Raw genomic sequence first — 18,984 nt, forward strand, 5'->3', positions numbered from 1 at the left:
GAAACTGGGACCCTATACATTTCTGGTGGGAATGTGGAATGGTACAGCCCCACTGGAAGATAATTTCTCAAAAGTCAAAAGTAGAGTTTCACACAACCTAATTCTTCTAAGTATATATTCAAGAACATTGAAGACATGTTCACATGAATACTTGCTAATGGATGTTCATAACAATCTCAAAGTAGAAGCAATCCAAATATCCATCAAGTGATAAATCAACAAGAAATATGACATACCTAATACAATGGATTCAAGCATGTAAAGGAATCAAGTACTACAATATGCCTCGACTTCCAAAGCATTATGTTAAGTAAGTCAGATACATAGGCTAAATATTGTATGATTTCATTATATGAAACATCTAGAATAATTAGATTCAGAGACAAAAAGTAGACTGGTGATTGCTAGGAGTCTGGAGGAGAAGAGACTGTTATTTGGGTAGAATTTCTTTGGGGATGATAAAAATGACCTAAAAATTAGACAGTGATGATAGTTGCACAATTCTGTTAACATATTAAACACCTTTGTGCTGTATATAATAAAAATGATGTATTTTATATTATGTAAAAATAATGTCAAAAAATAGTTTAAAAACTCATCACTATGACTCTTTGGGATCTGGAGGAATCCTCTCGTGTAGTTAGTAGCTCACAGCATTCTTTGAAGAAGCTCATTTTCCCAGATTCTTAGCTGTAGACACTAAGTAAATGAAATGCTAATCATTAGAACCTGTTCACTATGAGCATGAACTTCCTTTGTAAAAAATGTCTCTCTGGAAGAACACTCCATTCTTGTGATTTCACTCTCAAGTGAGGCAAGATTGTTTCATGCATTCAGTAATTTTATATCCTAATAAATGAAGATGGTCAAATTTGCAAATGTGACTGCAGATCACGGCGAATATGTGGGTTGTTACAGATAAAATTTTATTAGTCTGAGTTTTGATACATAAGGCACACTTCTCTGCACAGAAGGGAAGCAGTGCATATTTGCCTTTATTCATCACCAAAGAAAAGGGTCTTGTCCATGGCACTCCTTGAAAGCTGTTGTTCTGACTCAGTCTTCTCAGCTATAAAATGGAATAGCAATTTATTACAGGGTTGCTGCAAGATATGTTGGACTTAAGCTTTGTAATATACAATGAACAAGTATAAAAAATGTCTTCTGAAATAATCCAAATGGTTTCTGGAAACTGTTAACCTAAGAGCCTCATAAATCAATAGAACAAAGTGGGAGAAACTTCCTAGTTTTCCTTCCAAACTGTAGTTTAGGTTTTTTTTTTTTTTTTTTTGTACTTTTGTTATGCAGCACTATGTTGTAGATGGTGTACTTTGCTAAGTGGCCAGGTACTTCCAGCTCATCTGTGTTCAGAAACTCCAAGCTTATTATTATTATTTTTGTGTGTGCTGTGGTTCTATTTTAACTAAAAAATAAGAAAATAGAAAACAAACAACTTTTTGGATATTAAGGATGACAGACTCTCAAATGGGTGATGGTAAGGAAATTTTTTTGAAAAACTGATCAAGTTGCTTCCTAAAAGACTCCCTTTAGTTCCATTCTTGGCACCTGGTATTGGCTTCAGTTAAGGGATGTAATATTGTAGACTAGTTTATAAGGGTAGCTCATTAGTATACTAGCTACTGAGTACAACCAAATGATACATAAAAAAATCCTAATAGCAAAAGTAATCCTGAGGTGCAATGCTAGAAGATATAGCATAGGGCATTGTACTGGCACAAAAACAGAGAATGGATAATAGTGAAAGACACTTGTTGGTGACTCAGTTTTGGCCTTAATGGGGGAAGGGCGACAAGAGCTCCCTAGAAGCTGCCCTTCCCCCAGCCCTGGGACAGTGTAAAAAGCTAGCCCCTCCCACCTTCCCGCCTCAACCGGAAGACCCCACTCCTGGGGGAGGCAAGCATGTGCGTGCCACCATGATAGGGGTTGTCCAGCCCACAAAGGAAGTTTCATGACATCACCTGATGGACACGGTCTTTAGCCTATGACTGGCCCTTTGGCCAGTCCCCGCCCCCCGCCTTTCCCGCCATTACCGCTATATAAACCCCCTCCCAATTAAATCCTGTGAGACCCCATTCAACCATCAAGGCGTCTCCCTGATGTCTTTCCCGCCGCTGCTCCTGACACGTGAGGGGACCTGGGGGAGGGGAGGCATCGGCAACCTTTCCTCAATTTAGTGTAATCCATGAGGGTAACGCCTTTGCCTTCTGCTGGCTGAAGACAAGGCCGAGTGCTCTTTCATAGTTTCTGGGCTTCAGGCATTTCCCCGGGAGATAGGGGAAAAGGGATCCTTCAGGTTCCAACAGACACTATGTATAATAGGAATTTTGTTGACAAAGGAATTTCACTGGAAGTTGTACCTACGAGGATGGAGATGGATGATAAAAGAAGGAGCATGTAGAGGAGGTCAATCTGACTAAAGTATAATATATGTGTATAGAATACAATGGTGATACCCTTTTGTACAATTAATATACATTAAAAATGATGAATGAAATGACAAGCAAGTAAAGCAGGTTCTGTTGGGGAATAGGAAGGAACAACAGAGAGGCTGAATAAGGATGAACATTGGTCAAAGTGCTTTATATGAATGTGTATAAAAAGAAGAATGAAAGCTATTAAATTGTTTTAAGAAGAGACAGGAAAAATAATAGCAAAGGAGAAGATGAGTTTATATACATATTATGTATGGAAATACTACAAAGAAAGCCTCTTTATGCAATTCTTACGCACAATAAAAAAAGGAACACAAATATCAGCTTTCTCTTTGGATAGTTCTTGAAGAGACCCCCCACTTCCATAACACATGTTTACACAACATTGGTGTTTGCCTATGGGTAGTGATTTTAGAGTCATACAATCCAGGTTTAAGTGGTGCCTTGTCAATTAAGTAGCAGTTATGATCCTTGAGCAAGCTGTGCAACCTATCGAGCAGCAGTTCCTGTATATAAAATAATGGGCATTAAAAGTGCCTATTACTTGAGTTTTTTGTGACAACTGAAGTTTTTCACAGAGTAGAATTTGGTACAGTGACTGGCAAATTTAAACATTCAAGAGATATTAACAATTACTATTTTATCAGTAAGAGTGTATGTGTCCATTATCTGTGTTAGGTAACAAGGGTCTAAGTTACTTTTTAAGTAACTTCTACATTTTTTTTGGTGCCAGGACTGGGGCGTGAATTCAGGCCGTGTGCTTTCACTTAGCTTTTTCACTCAAGACTGGTACTCTACCACTGGAGCAATAGCTCCACTTCTGGCTTTTGGTTGATGAACTGGAGATAAGTCCCAAGGATTTATCTGCTGGTGATCCTCAGATCACACTGTCTTCAAGTAGCTAGGATTATAGGCATGAGTCATCAATGCTCCACTAAGTAACATACATTTTATGTGATTGAATCAAAGCTTTACATTATAACACATATATAGACTATTTCAGCTACAACACATAGTCTTTTATGTCTAAAAAAAGCGGAATGTAAGTGTCATTTATTCTGCATTACCTCATTTGTTCTTTATTTTCCAAGAGAAGCTTATGGGGGAGCTGAATGAATAAAAGTACTAATGCAGGAAAAAAAAATTCAATCTGATGGACATGAATGCAGCCATCAAACTAGCCTAGGGACTTATTCGATGACACTGCTTTACTGTTAACCTTCATTCATATCATTTATTATTTGGGGAACTGCTGCACAGAGACTAGAAAAGTGAATAGAATAATGATGTTTTTATGGCTCCTAATGTAGATTGTTATTGAAAATCTGTCAATTTTACTGGCAAGCTTTTGGCTCAAAAATAAGATCTTCATTTATAATTTGCAAGCAGTGATAACTAAAATTATAGGAAGTAACTGGGAAATAAAAAATAACTATTATGATGAAAACTACATAATTATCTTTCTCATTAAAAACAGGAGGCATTCCATTATCCTTGGGATGTGAAATATACTCTTTAACAGCTGCTGTTACTGAACTAAAACACATCTGAATGGGAAGGAAAATACATTACCAATCATGTATATGATGAAAAATGAACAGATGCAAGGTACAGAAGATCAGATGGAAGTACTGCCTACATATGTGATGACAGAAAAGTCACTTTTAGACACTTCAGGGGCAGGTCTCAAATCCTCCCTCCCTCCCTCTAGATTAGGGATGTTTTCCTTTCTGAAGCTGCCACTTGATGGGCTGGTAGGAACCCTTGCTCTGATAAGGGGATCTGGAACTTTCTGGAAAGATCTGCTCCTTTTACTGGGTAGAAAGGCCTAGGGTAGGCAACAACTAATTTGTGATGATTTATCTGTGAGGATGCTTCCAGAGATGATTGACATGTAGGTCAAGGACTGAGTTGGAAGATCCCCGCCCCCGCAATGCCTGTCCAGTGAATTATCAAAAGCACTGCCCAGTTTGCAGGATAGCGGAACAAAAAGCAGAAGTGGGAGGCTGTTGGCCTTTTACTGTTGTTATAACCTTTGGACAGATCCTTAGTCCTTTCAATGTGGAATTTCTCTTTAGGCAGCTTCTAGTCCTTCAGGCTTGGAATGGGGATACATCATTGGTTCCTCTTGTTCTGAGGCTTTCAGATTTTTGGATGAGCTACTGTTTTCCCTAGCTCCACAACATTCAGTTGGCCACCGTGAGACTATCCAGCTTGTGATCATATAAGTCAATTTAATAAATCTCCTCTTATATATACATGTTATAGGTCTATTCCTCTACAACATCCTACTAACACCTCATTTGAAAAGTCATTTCTATTTACTTCACCAAGGAGTAATACTGGCTTTTGTAAAGATATTTCCTAGATACTGTCTATTTTGTCCACATTGCAATTTTCTCCAGCATGTTCTCTACTGTTGGCCGATTTTACTGAGTCATTGGGTCTGAAGAACCTTGGATGCTAACTATGATTACCCTGCATTAGGGAACAGATTGAAAAACAATTTAACCATAATGCATGGTGAATAGGACACTGAACAAACAAGTTCATTAAAAATTCATATGTTCAGTGAGACAAATGTATACATATATTTTACTTTAATATGTAAAGAAAAATATGAACAACTAAAAATAATGGTCTAATAAGTGATAGTAAAATAATCATTTGCTGAGATACCCTGCTATCTGGTCTGGATAAAGCATTTATACTTAAAAAAAAATCCCTAGTAAAAAGAGAACAGTTAAGAAAGAGTTACTCATATTCATTTCAAAAGACTTATAAACTAGGATCCATAGGAAACTATCTGAAGCAACTAAAAATCGCATACTTTGACTTCCTGATTGGCTAACTCTATGGAAAGAGAAAGAACTATAATTTATGGCACTTAGCTTATTTACATGAGGAGATGATATTCTAAATATTAGTAGTCTAGCCTTATTGTCAGCCAGTTTAAAAGCAATAGATAATGAATCACGTTTTATAAGTATTTTTCTTACATAAAAATCTTGATTTTAGAAATTTAGAAAGTATATTTAGAAAGAAATTATACAAATTCAGAAAGTATATTTTTCTATGAAATATGAACCTCCTCTTAAATACAATTGCATGGAAAGCTGAAAGGGAAAGATAGAAGAATCGTCTTTTTTGTAAGTATATAGTTCTGTGATTACCAATAGAAAATTTAAGTTAACAATTTTAAGACCTGAGAAACGAGGAATTACATAAAATTCTCCTTGCAAGTAAATAATGGAAAAAAGAAATGTGGTATTTATTCTAATGCCATAAAATAATACATTTTATGTCATAAATTTTTATGCTATACACTAATATATTGAAGGAATAACTGTGAGCATTGTGTGTACTTATGGTAATTGTTTTCAGTTTGACTTGCTTATTTAAAAATAAAAGAAATGAGTATTAAATGATAAACCTAGGTCAGTAGAAGTGGTAAAAGCAGAATATAGTTTTAAAACAATGTTTGATGCCTGACAAGGTATATTTTAGCATTCAATTTTAGTAAGCTTTTCCTCTAACCACCATTTAAAGCCACACAGAACTAAATCATTTATGACCAAAGTTTGGCATTTTAAAACAAGATTGTTGGGTGAATGGCTGGACTGTGAATCTCTTCCTGAATGTCTGCCCTTAGACACACTGAACAAAAACAGCATGCCTCAGGAGAAAAGCACGTGTAAAGGTGAGAGTCTGCTCTAGGTTGAGCATAGGATGAGGGAGAGATTTATCTGAGCTCTTACTTGGAGGTGGTCGTGTTATGTCTTTCTTCCTTTCTTGCTTTTAATGGGCAAGTCTTGCAAACACTAATCACTGCAGATGTGGAGGATACAATGGTATACTGGTACATAATCCTGCTATCTGGGGATTGCATGGAAGATGGGCAGTTCTCATGTAAGAACTCCATAATGACATGGGAAAATACCAAAATGACACAAAATAGATGGCATGGGCATGAGTTTGTGACTATTTTCTATGCATATCCTGATGATCTGTAGAGACAGGAGAAAGGGAAGAGGAGGCAAACTAGGAGATGAAGGCACTGTTATTAGGAGAAGGCACTGTTATTAGGAATGCTGAAGTGCTGGTGTTAAGGAAATGATGATGGCACAGCCAAACTGATCTGAGCTTTCAAATGGGTACATCAATGACAGCGAATGTCACACTAATAACTCTATAACTCTCTTATATGGGGTCTAGGGATCTAATGCTACTTAGTTATGATGATTAGGTATGAATATTTCTGTCACTGCAATACTTGGAACTTGGCTGTAAGCAAGGACAGGACAATCCTTTCTTTTGTAAGCTGCTTACTGAGGCAAGCTCATCCTTCACCACTTGGATGTTCACATAGTTATGGCAGAAAGACTGTCAGACACATAAAAATGCCCAATATAAATCACTAGGGAATAAGTACAAGTGATTCTTGCAATTTCTTTTCCACAAAGGTACTAAAAGAATCAAAGATTAATCTTCTTGAGATAAGGCAAACAGAAAGTGCAGCAAGCAACTGCTAAATTTTAACAGTAAGAAAGTATTGGTAGACTAGTAGAGATATTTTTACAATTTATTTTGATTATGGGACACAGCTATCTCTTCAGCTTGTTAAATTTTCTGTAATGTTATAAGCAACCAGCAGTGGGATTTCTGTGATCAAAAAACCCTCTACGCCTTCATTTTCATAATAAAAATTAGGCTAGGGATGTAGCAAAGCAGCAGAGTGCTTGTCTGGTATGCACAAAGCTCTAGGTTCTATCCCCAGCACTTCAAAAATATATTTAGTAGATGACACAGTGGGACTCTGGAGCAGTAAACATTTATTCAATACATATTTATTAGGCTCCTGCTACGTGCATGGCATATTGCAGGCATAACAGAAGTTACAAGGCAAGAAGGACATGCACAGTTCAAGGGTACTAAGTTACAGGTAGACAACAGCAAGAAGTCTGGTGTGCTGTTGCACTAAAGGGTAACTACAGATCATAATAATGTACTATGCATTTCAAAAAATGAAAAGAAAGCATTTAAAAAGGTTTTACTGTAAAGATAATAAGTTTGAACATATGCTTAGTCTGATAAACATTAAACAACATATACATGTATTGAAATAGCGCCTCATTAATATGTGTAATTTTAATGTTTTACTATACGATTAAAATTAATTTTAAAAAGCTAAATGGCAGAGGATATACTGACAAAGGTAATACTATCATAAATTAGAAAGGGGTAAAAGCTTTACAATTTTAAGGGTTTCAGATATCCTTTTGGAGAAACTAAGAGGAGTATGTGGAAAAACAGATGTCTGCGACATCATTTAGAATAGCCCATAAAAAACAATTTGTTTGAAGTCTATTTTTCTACCCATGGTACATTCTTTCCTCCAGTTATTTACTTGGGTGAAAATGTTTCTGTTCTCCAAGTATCTACATAGACATTCACCTCACATTTTTCTTACGCTATATCCTGTTTTAGAGATGAGCTGGGAGGAGGATGGATGTATTTAGATAGCTTGGTGAGTGAGCATTTTTCCATGACAATATGTTTCCATGATATTTTAAGTATATGGAAAGGACAAGTAACTGGGGAATCTACACAGGGTCCAAACATGTGTATCCTGGCTGCTCACAACCATGGACTGATTAATCTCCAATTCAGAAAGAGGACCTGTGATTACTAAGAAAGGTAAGAAAGTCCAAATTTAACTAATATTTTAATTTTAGTTGGGTTAGCTTTTATTTTAGACAGGAAATAGAAAACAAAAAGTTTTATGATATAACTAAGGGTCGAGCACTAGGAACACCTTACTCTTTTCTTCAGCAATGTCTTTGCCTCTTTTATAAGGCATAGATGTTGTCTATTGATTTCACACATGTCATTTATTTGGGGTTAACATGCTTTTGGATTAATTTCTTTCTAGACAAATTATCCACATTTGTTACATGCATGAAAAGTTAGTTTACTATGATCTGATTGAAAAATCACCACTTTTTCCCTTTTGCTTTATCATTAAGCTACTGAAAACAATCGAATGTCATTTGTCAGAGTGGCGAAGAAGTTGTCATGCCATTTTCACATTCCAATCATCTGCTCATCTGGTTCTCAGAAGAACAAATGCAAAATGCTTTTGATTTAATTTGATTTTTTTTAAACCCCAAATCTCTCGAACCATTTGTCTTCTGGGCGCAGAAACATTTGTTTGTTAAATATTCAATCATGCCCCAGTGCCAGGAACATCAATAGAGCTTGCCTGATTAACCGTAGCACAGCATATGTATGCTCAAGATGAGAATGATTTCCCCAAGGAGCATGCACTTCCTCTACTCAACTCTATTTCTTAGAAGGACATGCAGATGGGCATTTGGACAATCATTTCTGGATGTACAAAATGATTGCTCTTGCTGAGTTGTAATTTTGAAAAGATAATTTTAATGATTCTTGAGGACCACCTACTTAGAGCAGATGGGACCCAGGCTCTTTGTAACACCACTAATGCTGTACGAGTCAGGATAGAACACTTTGTTAATGTGGATGATATTTACTTATATTTCAAATATATTTTTAATTCAGTCCACCAGTCTTCTATGACATTCTTGAAAGTTCTGTAATAAAATACATCTATAATCTTCCAAACATAACTTTTGGTGGCAGTTCTGAATTTGTCTTTGAGCAGTTTTTACTTGTACCCAAAAACGGTTAATAGCACCTTTTAATTGGACACTAGCAAGCAACAGAGATAGAACAGATAAACCTACATTTGTTGATTAATGAGGACAGTTATTTGCATAAATTATGACTAAAAACAATCATAGCATAATAAAAAATTAATTTCTTCTTTGGTGCTAAAAGGACTGACCATTCAAATGTGTATTAATGTAACTTAGATGTCTTCATGACAACTATCCCCATGAAGTACTTCTGTTTTGGAGATATTATAGCAAACTGTGAAAGGAATACAGTTTTCTCTGGGTGACTGAAAATGATAGTACTATCTTATAATATGTTTTTGCCAGTTTGTAAATAAATGAAATAAGAGGGTGGCAGTTTTAAAGAAGTAACTAACCCGATGATGACTGATAGTAAAAGTGCACTTTGTAAACATCTTTATCTGTAACCAATGGTACACTACAGAGAAATGAGACAAAATAGAGATGTCTAATGTAGGATAGAAATATGATTATTTGGGGGAAAAGGATTAGAGTCTTTTAATTGCTCAAGATGAATTCCATTTCTCAATAAGTTAGGTTTTATGCTCTTATAACTGACAACATTTAAAGATTTCTTGCAAAAATTCTTGTCCACAACCAATATCAGCAAGATGTCATTTAGCAAAAAATGGTAAAATATTAGTTTCTAGGTAGACTAGGGTTTTATAATCTTCCTCACCTGCTTATAACAAGGCAAAGCCAAATCAGAGAAACTTGGGCCTTGTTTACACAAAAGAGCTTCATTATTATAGACGTACAGATGTGATGTATAGCCTAAATATTAAATTTGCCTAGAAGGCTATATTTCTAATCTCTAAAATATAGGAATAAAAATGCAAGGTAATGTTAAAAAATAGTTCTATCTTTGCCAACATATATGATGGCATTTAACTTTGTAAAGGCTACCCCAATATATAAGTAACCACATTTGGATTAAATATCCTTTCTATTCTCTGTACATACATGTGTGATACAGAAATTCAAAATAATTACTTGAGTATGGGAAGGTGAGCACATTATAGTTTAATCCAGAAATACAGTATTATCAGAAAAAGATGCAAAGTGAAATAAAATAAAATAAAAAATGAAATAAAATGAAAACTATTGAGTGCTAAAAATACCTTGAAAACACCAGTAAAGGACTAACACGGGCCTTTTAATCTGTTCTCGGTATGTTTGTCCTTGGTAAACCAGATGGCAGAAAGATATTCAAGCTTTCTGGCTAATCTGAATGTGATAGGTAGTCAGACCACATAATTTGTGTTCACATATGAATAATATTGTAACTGGATTATTATACAAGACAAGTTGCATGGCCTTGGGAACATTTTCTTTAGAATGTTATACAAGAGCTTTTGGGAAAAAATGATGACAGCACTGTATTTCTAGGAAAAATTAAATCACTAGATAATAAAAATACTAATAATAGCTATTGCAAATTTCAAATCAGATACATATGTTGGGAGCCATGTTAGAGATAATGCCAAAATACCAAACAAACAGTAATAGTAGCACACTTCTGTTTCTTTAAGATTCGGTGGCAGTATGAAAGGCACTAAGTTTTAATAGCTTTCCTAAGATAATCCATTTCGTATGGTAGTTTTGATTTTATAGCTTGTCATGATATATTTCTATAATGTGTTTTTCAAATGAGAAACACAACTTGAAAATTGTACCAACATGTATGTAGCACAGTATGGGAAATAAAATGTAAGCTAGCAGAAAGTGAGACAAGAGAAACCACAAATATTCATACTCTTGAGGCTCCTCAAATTATTTCTGATGGGAATCATTAGCAACTTAAATTACAAAGACAGTTTATCATTGAAAGCTTAATTAGCCTTTACTACTATGTATACTCCTATAATAATAACATAATTTCATTTTATTTAGTTTTAATGCTACTAAATTCATTTAATTTCTTTAAAAAATACTCAGTAGTCTAACACCAAAATCTTTTAATTACAAGTTATAAACTTTAAGCACAATAAGTAATCTAATTATACTTATTTGCCCACTATTATTTATAATATTACATGTTTTCCTTAACTCTAATTATGTTACTCTAATTATGTAACATTCTAAAATTAACTTCTTAACTTTAATTATGTTACTCTAATGATCTAATGGTAAGGATATTTCAATAAACTAAATAGATGTTTTTTCCTTTGGACTATATGCAAATATTACATAAATATGTATTTAATATTTCCTTGTTTTTACAGTCAATAAGCAGATGAAATTTTCCTACAGGAAAATAAATGAATTGACCCTCCCAAGATGCCCTTCACCCCCCACCGAAAAAAAGATGCAGAAAACCTATCAGGTAAAGAAGTGATATACTAAATTGAACTTGTTTAAATATAGTAAAGCATTTTTGTTCATTCTATTTTTGTATACTGGTTTGTATCTTGTTCTCCCCTAAAACTTAAAAATACAGCAAAATTTCTCATCTTATCTCCCTGGAGGCCACTCTGAACAGGCTTTCACTAAAGGTAGTATAAACAAGAGCTAATGTTACTGGTCACATCAATAGACAAGATACAGAGGTGAGGGGAGCAAGCTGCTACACAGTGAGAGTTTGGGTAATGCTTAGTAACACATTTGTTTTCAGTTTTCATGTAGTTGGTTTAAGTACATGGCTACATAATAAACACCGAAGGAGATCAGAGGTAGAATAGCTACCAACAAAAGAAAGCACATAAAATAATAACAAACTAAATAACTATTCAGATCTGGTATTGTTCCTTTTCTCAGGAAGCTCTACTGCTGCTTCTATTGCATATTCTTCACATATATGAGACAGTAAGTTCCCCACATGGTGTTATTTGAAGTGTAGTTCTCCATATTTCCCAGAGAACTATCATTTCCCATCTGCCAGGATTAGAGTTGGGTTAGGTAAAAAAGATGATGCTGTGTGCACATGGGAAGAGGATGCACTTGTCCTATCAATAAATTGGTTTGATATCAATTGGTTAGATCAGCCAACTTATACTGTAGAAGAATTGATGATTGGGATGAGGACAAGTAGATGCCTAAGATAACTGTTCAGTCTTATAGTCTTTCTGACTTATTTTTAAAGGTGAAATGGACAAATGTGTCCAACAACATTTATACACGTTTGTGCACTAATTTGTGTATAAAGGGGTGTGCAGTGGGTGGTATTTGGTATTACTTACTACTAGTTTCAGCACATTCAGAAGAAAGAATATGGTGAAAAAGAATACTATGCTGAAGAAACTCATTAAAAGTTACAAACCCCATACTTTCTGCCTAAACAATCCCAGCATGTGCTCAACGGGCTTTGAGGGTAGGAGCCATGTATTTAGTCCATATCCTACCATCCAAAGGGGATTCCTAAGAATTATTTCAAAAGCTTTGTAAGCATAAATAAAGATAGCTTCCCTCATGATTTATATAACTTCTCCATAAAATGATTTATACATTTTTATTAAATAATAACTTTGTATTTTGATTTTAAAATTTTTCAGTAAATTTGAGTGACATTAAGAATAAGACTAGAGAAATTTCATACATGAAGTCATTTCACATGGGGATAAGGTTGGCACAACGTATTAGGTTTTCGACAAAGTATTTTCAAACTATATTCAGTTTGATTTTCAACAAGTCTTTTAAGAAAACTTTCTATGAATTTACTAGTTTATAACATATTTATATTCTAAGTAATTCCAAACATAACACCTTGTATAAGGCAAGTCCTGGTACTAATTCCTGATTCATTATTTAAACTTTAATTGGCACAACTCTTGAAATTCTGGGACCATATGGAAAATAATGAATCCTAATAGGTCTAAGGTGAAAGATGGCAGGGAAATGAGGAAGCCAGAAAACTGTCAACTCAGAACGCTTAGCAAATGCAACACGATTTCCCCAGAGATCTAACTGGTCTTGCTAACATATACCTAAATTGTAAATTATTTTTCATCCTAGAAGATAAAGATTAAAATAAAAAAAACTAAAAACAACCCTAAAGCTGGTTTCCATAATTAAAAATGAAATTGCTGTTAATAATAAAAAGGCAGTAATAGAGTTGCCATAACAACCTGATGCAACTGTTAACTGACAGCAATCTGCTGTGTTTTTATAAATAGCACTTCTCCTCTTACATTTCAACTAGTTTTAGTGCTTATTGGAGCTAATGGAACAATTGTGACTTAAGACTGCTTTACTCATCAAGCAGAGTACCTCTTCGCTGCTGTCACCACCATAGAAATCATCCTCCAGTTGGGTGTCTGTCCTCATCATACTGTTATCCTCTTTTAGGTCCAAAATAAAGGGGCACTCCTCTGGAGACATATTCTGAGTCTTCCCATGAGGTGCTGATCGTGGCCTAGATGAAAATGTGAAAATGTCTTTAGGAACCATCTGGCTTTCATCTGCCTGTTGGTCAGGTTCGCTGTTCTTGATGGCTTCTGGCCACACGTGTGGAGTGATGCAGGAGTCATCATCCAGAAGCTGAGACTGACTGCTGAATGCTGAATGGGGAGTGTGATCCTCATTTTCAGGAAATACCCACTCATCTGGTATTTGGAGAAGATGACAAAAAATTAGAGTAGTGTTCCATAAAATTGTCATTTTAGGCAGATAGTTAGGTTCAAATTTCTTGTTGAAACCAATTTCTGAAATAAGACAGAAGCCAAGGAAGACAATTTATCCACCATCTTGTAGTCTGCTAAACACTTAACCCACAGTTCAGTGCCCATAGCTACAGGCAACTCATTTTCACATCCTCTCCATTTGAGTTGAAACACTAGCCAGGAAATTTCTCAGTCTGGATTAATTATCACCTGTCCTGCAGCAAGTTCTTTATTTTACAAACTCATTAATTTGACATTGCAGAGTGGGGGAGGAATATTCCAGAGCTTAAAATTTTGAATTACCAGTAAGTTCTTACTGCAGGAGGACATGGTCCAGTACTTAACAAGCTTCTTTAAACAAAATATCTGGTCATTGTTTGGATTACAAATGATGAAAGAGAAAAGCCACAGGAAGATGACAGTCTATTTCTCTCCATTTTCCTGGATGAAATAAGACAATTCACAGACTAAATTGAGTAGACATTTCACTAATATTAGCATTGTTAATCTAAGTGGTGGCTTCCGCTTGCTGAAATTTGCTTTTATGTTTAGTTTGTGGGAGAATGTTTTGACACAGAAAATCTTTTTCCATATTTTTAAAAACAAGTTGCCTACTGCTGAGAGAGGTATTTGATTGACTATTAAGAAATTTTAATCTTTTATATGATATTGAGATAGGTTTTATAACACCATGATCCAAATTTTGTTGGCAGCACAATCCTTATAATAAATAGCATTAAAAAGCATACTTATTTTCTTCTTTAGAATGACAGTGGGGAAAAAACTGAGCATTTTCTGAATTTATTCTATCTTTCTTGAAATGTACTTTTTCACTGCATTATTTCAGTGGTAAAAATCTTGATAGATGCCAGTGACTCTAGCTAAGGAGGCTTAGATTTGAGATTCTTGATTAGAAGCCAGAAGAGAAGGAAGAGCAGTCTAAACTATATCTCCAATTAACCAGCAAAATGCTGGACTAAAAGTGTGGCTCAAGTGGTAGAGCATGAGCTGTGAGTGAAAAGCTGAGCAAGAGAAAGAGACCCCAAGTTCAAACCCTGGTACTGGCACATACAGAAAAAATTTCTTGTAAGCAACTTGTCTATAGAACCATACTATGAACATGGTCCTTTAAACCTGACTGACTGTAGTTACAATAAAAGATACTTAACTGTTTTCTCTTAGCTGTTTTTATACAAGCTGAATCATAGTAGGCACACTTGTAAAGTTGTGTAGTTTAGAGATTTTCATCTCTGAAAGGCTGTCGTAAAAAAAGATACAAAAGCGATACTTGCAAAACTGTTTGGTGTAAATGAACTGAACAACTCATGGGGGGGAAAGGGAAAGGGGGAGGGGGGAGGGGAGAATGAGGGAGGAAGTAACAATCAGTACAAGAAACGTCCTAATGTATGAAAGTGCAACCTCTCTGTACACCTCAGTTTGACAATAAAAATTTAATTAAAAAAAAAAGATACAAAGACAGACCTAAGATTTCCCAACTCCAAAAACCCTATACTACAAAAGCAAAAATCAAAATAAAAGTTTTTTTTTTTGTGGGGGGGAGCATGCCAGTGCCGGGGCTTGGGCACTGTCCCTTGGTATATTATATTTTGTTCAAGGCTGACACTCTACCACTTGAGCCACAGCTCCACTTTCACTTCTGTTTCTTTGGTGGTTAACTGGCGATAAGAGTCTCATGGACTTTCTTGCCCTGGCTGGCTTCAAACCTTGATCCTACTGTGATCAAACAGTCATTAGCTAAAAAAGTAATATTAAAAAGTAATAATAAAAGTAATATTTTGGCACAACTACAAAATATCTCACAATTAATCAGTTTTGTGTTGAGACAAGATCGTACTGTATAGCTCAGAATGGCCTTGAACCTGCAATATACTCACTAAGTTTAGGTCCTCCTGTTACTTCTTTCTTACTGGTGTGTAGCACCATGCCTGGCCCTGGATTTATTTCTTAATTTAAGGATGTCATTACTAACCTTGACTAGCTTGTACACTGGGTGATAGACAGTTTTTAGAGGAAATTGATAAAGGCAGGACTCCCCTAATTTCAAAGAAAGAGTCTGTTGGTATTTGACCAGTAACAGGCTGAATCTATTTAATGTCATCACCTTCTCTGAGAGTATGTAATAAGTCCTGAGTCAGTGTAACTATGGGCAAGTAAAAGGAATAAGTTCACAGAGTGCTTCTGTTTTGGACAGAAAATCCTGTCTTGTGTTGTTAGGCACAGAGTAGGCACTTTGTAAACAGTACAGAAGTGCAAATGTTAAAAAAGGCCAATGTGTTGTGTTATGTGCATGGAAATGTGAAGGTAATTGGAGGAAAACATGCTGGGAATGCTTATTAGGCAATTAAGCAATATTTATGACCTTTCGCCAAATATTTCATTAACTGTCAAAAAGTCACAGCAAAACGGGTTTTTTTTTTTAAACACCAAAGTAACTCATTATCTCACTACTACCACAAGTTTTTTGGAATTTGTACTTTTACCTCAAGTATTTCCATATCAATTGTAATGAATAATTTGGTGTGTTTTCTTAGGAAAATATGTAAATTACTGTGTAATCACAATATTGCAGCAAACAAGATAAATGCAAGAATGATCACCTAAACATCTAATTAGTTTCTCTACACAGTTAGATTTATGCTAAGACACTAATTGCATCTAACATTTTAATGAAGGTTTCAACATTGCATAAATAAGACTGACAAACTACAAACAATTTTCATTTATTTTCCTTTTTTCTCTTGCTCAGAAACAATTTGCCATTGTAAAAGCAGCACACACCTGCTAGGCAAGATATGTTGATGGGCTCAGCGTTCTTGGCTCCAACCACCTCCATTTCTAAAAAGGATGGAGAAATGCAACAATAGATGATTTTTGGGGACTGTGACAGTATCATGGGAAGACTTCAAAGTTTTAAACTTTCATGGTGAATGGCACAACTCGGGCCTAATAACTTGAAAGAAAAAATGCTTTCATTCATACAAGTCTTAAATGAAATTGAGTTTCTTTTTTTTTTTTTAATAGGAGATTAACAAAAGATGACCCATTTCAGCCAATGGCTGCCTCAAGATTTTTCATACTGACTGGAATTAAACTATTTAGTGTGATTATACGGTATTAACAGTTAAAATGCCAACCTGAGAGATCAGCAGACTGGGGTCCTGGAATATTGAGTTCTTTTTTCTCTGCTTTTTCTTGGGTCACAGTGGTGAGGGTAGGTGCTGCTTCATCTCCATTCCTATTATCTCCCGAAGAACCACCTACATTCGAATAAGTTACTTCTTTTGATATTTATAAAAAGTAATTTTTGAAGAACAATAGAAATTTGATAAAGTTTTCATTTTTATTATGTGAACACAAATGAAAGTAACACATAATTCATTAATTGTTTTTAGTAGAAAATTTTAGGAGGTTCATCCTAAAATTCTTTGATATCTGCACAGGGACATTTTAGATTTAACTTCTACAATATGTAATAAAAAAGAATTACAAACCTCAAACTATATTTAAAGGGCCTTATTCTTTCTTGGATTCCATATATGATGGAGTAATTGACAAATTAAAGTTCTTACAAAATATGATTTTTAAAAAAGTTGTTATTGTAGAGGCGAGATACAGAAGGGTGACAGTTACATGAATCAGGTAATGAGTACAATTCTTTTTTGAACCATGTTTCCCCTTCCTTTGCTCTCTCCAGTTCAAAGTATGAGTTTCAAACCAAGCTCTTTTTTTAGTTCCTTAAGAAAATGAATTTAGGCATTCTTTGAGAATTAGATTTTCTATCTACACTTTTATAAAACTAGCATAAAATTGGGGCTGGGGATATAGCCTAGTGGCAAGAGTGCCTGCCTCGGATACACGAGGCCCTAGGTTCGATTCCCCAGCACCACATATACAGAAAACGGCCAGAAGCGGCGCTGTGGCTCAAGTGGCAGAGTGCTAGCCTTGAGCGGGAAGAAGCCAGGGACAGTGCTCAGGCCCTGAGTCCAAGGCCCAGGACTGGCCAAAAAAAAAAAAAAAAAACTAGCATAAAATTTAGAAGGCTGAATCTCAGCCAACCCAAGAATTCTACGTGTTTGAGAAATCATGCTAACAGATGTATATATGGTATCCTTTGGGCTGGTTTCAGGATCGATTAATTTATATATATATATATATAATTTATATATGTATACATATACATGTATATATACATATATACACACACACAAATCTACACAAACATACCTCAAATTCACTATTTAAAAGAATAGTCAACTCCATTAATGCTTAACTAGTCGCAGAGTTTAAATTTTAACACATATTGTTATCATATGGCAAAGAATCCAAAGGGAGAGACTGAAAATGTTAAGTGGTAATATGAAGGGAGCTTCATTTCAAAAGAAAGGACGTAAATGAAATCTGAAAAATTATAATAAAGTTCAATTTTAGTGATCTGCAGGCAAGAACTTCCTATATTATATTTGGGTCATTTTTTAAAGAAAACAATAAGCTTTATTCAGCCTTGGAGAGTAAAGCAGGGAGTCCTTTATTTCTGTGGTATCATCGATTTAATCAGAAAATCTCAGTTAGGGCTCTAGAGCAATTCTTTTGCAGAAAATTTGATTTTCATAATCCCTGTAGAACAGACATTTATATTTTAAATGAATCAGTTCATAATCCTTTGAAATTTACAGCCTGCCAAGAGATTCCATTGCCCCAAATAATACACAGATATAAGATAGTATTAAAATGGTGCCATACCACAGGGTGTCTCTGTCTGTTGTCTGCTGGTGCTTTTTAACCAGAATCTTCTTCGGTTATTAGGCTTATCAGTTGCTGGTTCTTGAGGGGGATGTGGATGCATAATAGGTAGATTGGCTGGTTCATTTTCATATCAAAGAACAAAAGCCAGAACAGAAACAACTATGTCACTTGAAATAATTCAGTAAATATAATTATCACTACAACGGGAATACTCATCTATCATTCTGACAAAATATGAGGTGATATCAAAACCATAACTTAATCCTTCACAGAAAAGAGGTAGTTATTTTAATTCCAGTTATAAGGATTTTGTTTTAGGCTTTCAAAGTTATTGATGAGTTTCATTTGTTTAATAAAATGTTTACAGAGAGCTAAGAAACTTGATGTTAATCATACAAACTGATATACTAAAAATGAAAAAAAAAATGAAAGTGACAATTTTTCCTTTAA

General features: G+C 35.0%; 1 protein-coding gene across 3 annotated transcripts in view; it reads right to left on the reverse strand.

Moving 5' to 3' along the window:
• The window catches only part of Cfap20dc (CFAP20 domain containing), a 197,492-nt gene that overhangs the window by 61,972 nt on the left and 116,536 nt on the right, over positions 1-18,984 (reverse strand). Inside the window, exons 10-12 of one of the 3 annotated variants that reach the window (XM_048356059.1) lie at positions 18,532-18,648; positions 16,926-17,048; positions 13,379-13,713 (exon numbers count right to left, since the gene is read on the reverse strand). In XM_048356059.1, coding sequence (XP_048212016.1) covers positions 13,379-13,713; positions 16,926-17,048; positions 18,532-18,648 — 575 coding nt within the window. Of the gene's footprint in view, positions 1-13,378; positions 13,714-16,925; positions 17,070-18,531; positions 18,649-18,984 lie in introns of all 3 variants that reach the window. The other 2 variants (XM_048356058.1, XM_048356061.1) reach the window with 2 other exon arrangements.

This window comes from Perognathus longimembris, chromosome 10, assembly GCF_023159225.1.
Source record: "Perognathus longimembris pacificus isolate PPM17 chromosome 10, ASM2315922v1, whole genome shotgun sequence".
Classification (NCBI taxonomy): Eukaryota; Metazoa; Chordata; class Mammalia; order Rodentia; family Heteromyidae; genus Perognathus; species Perognathus longimembris.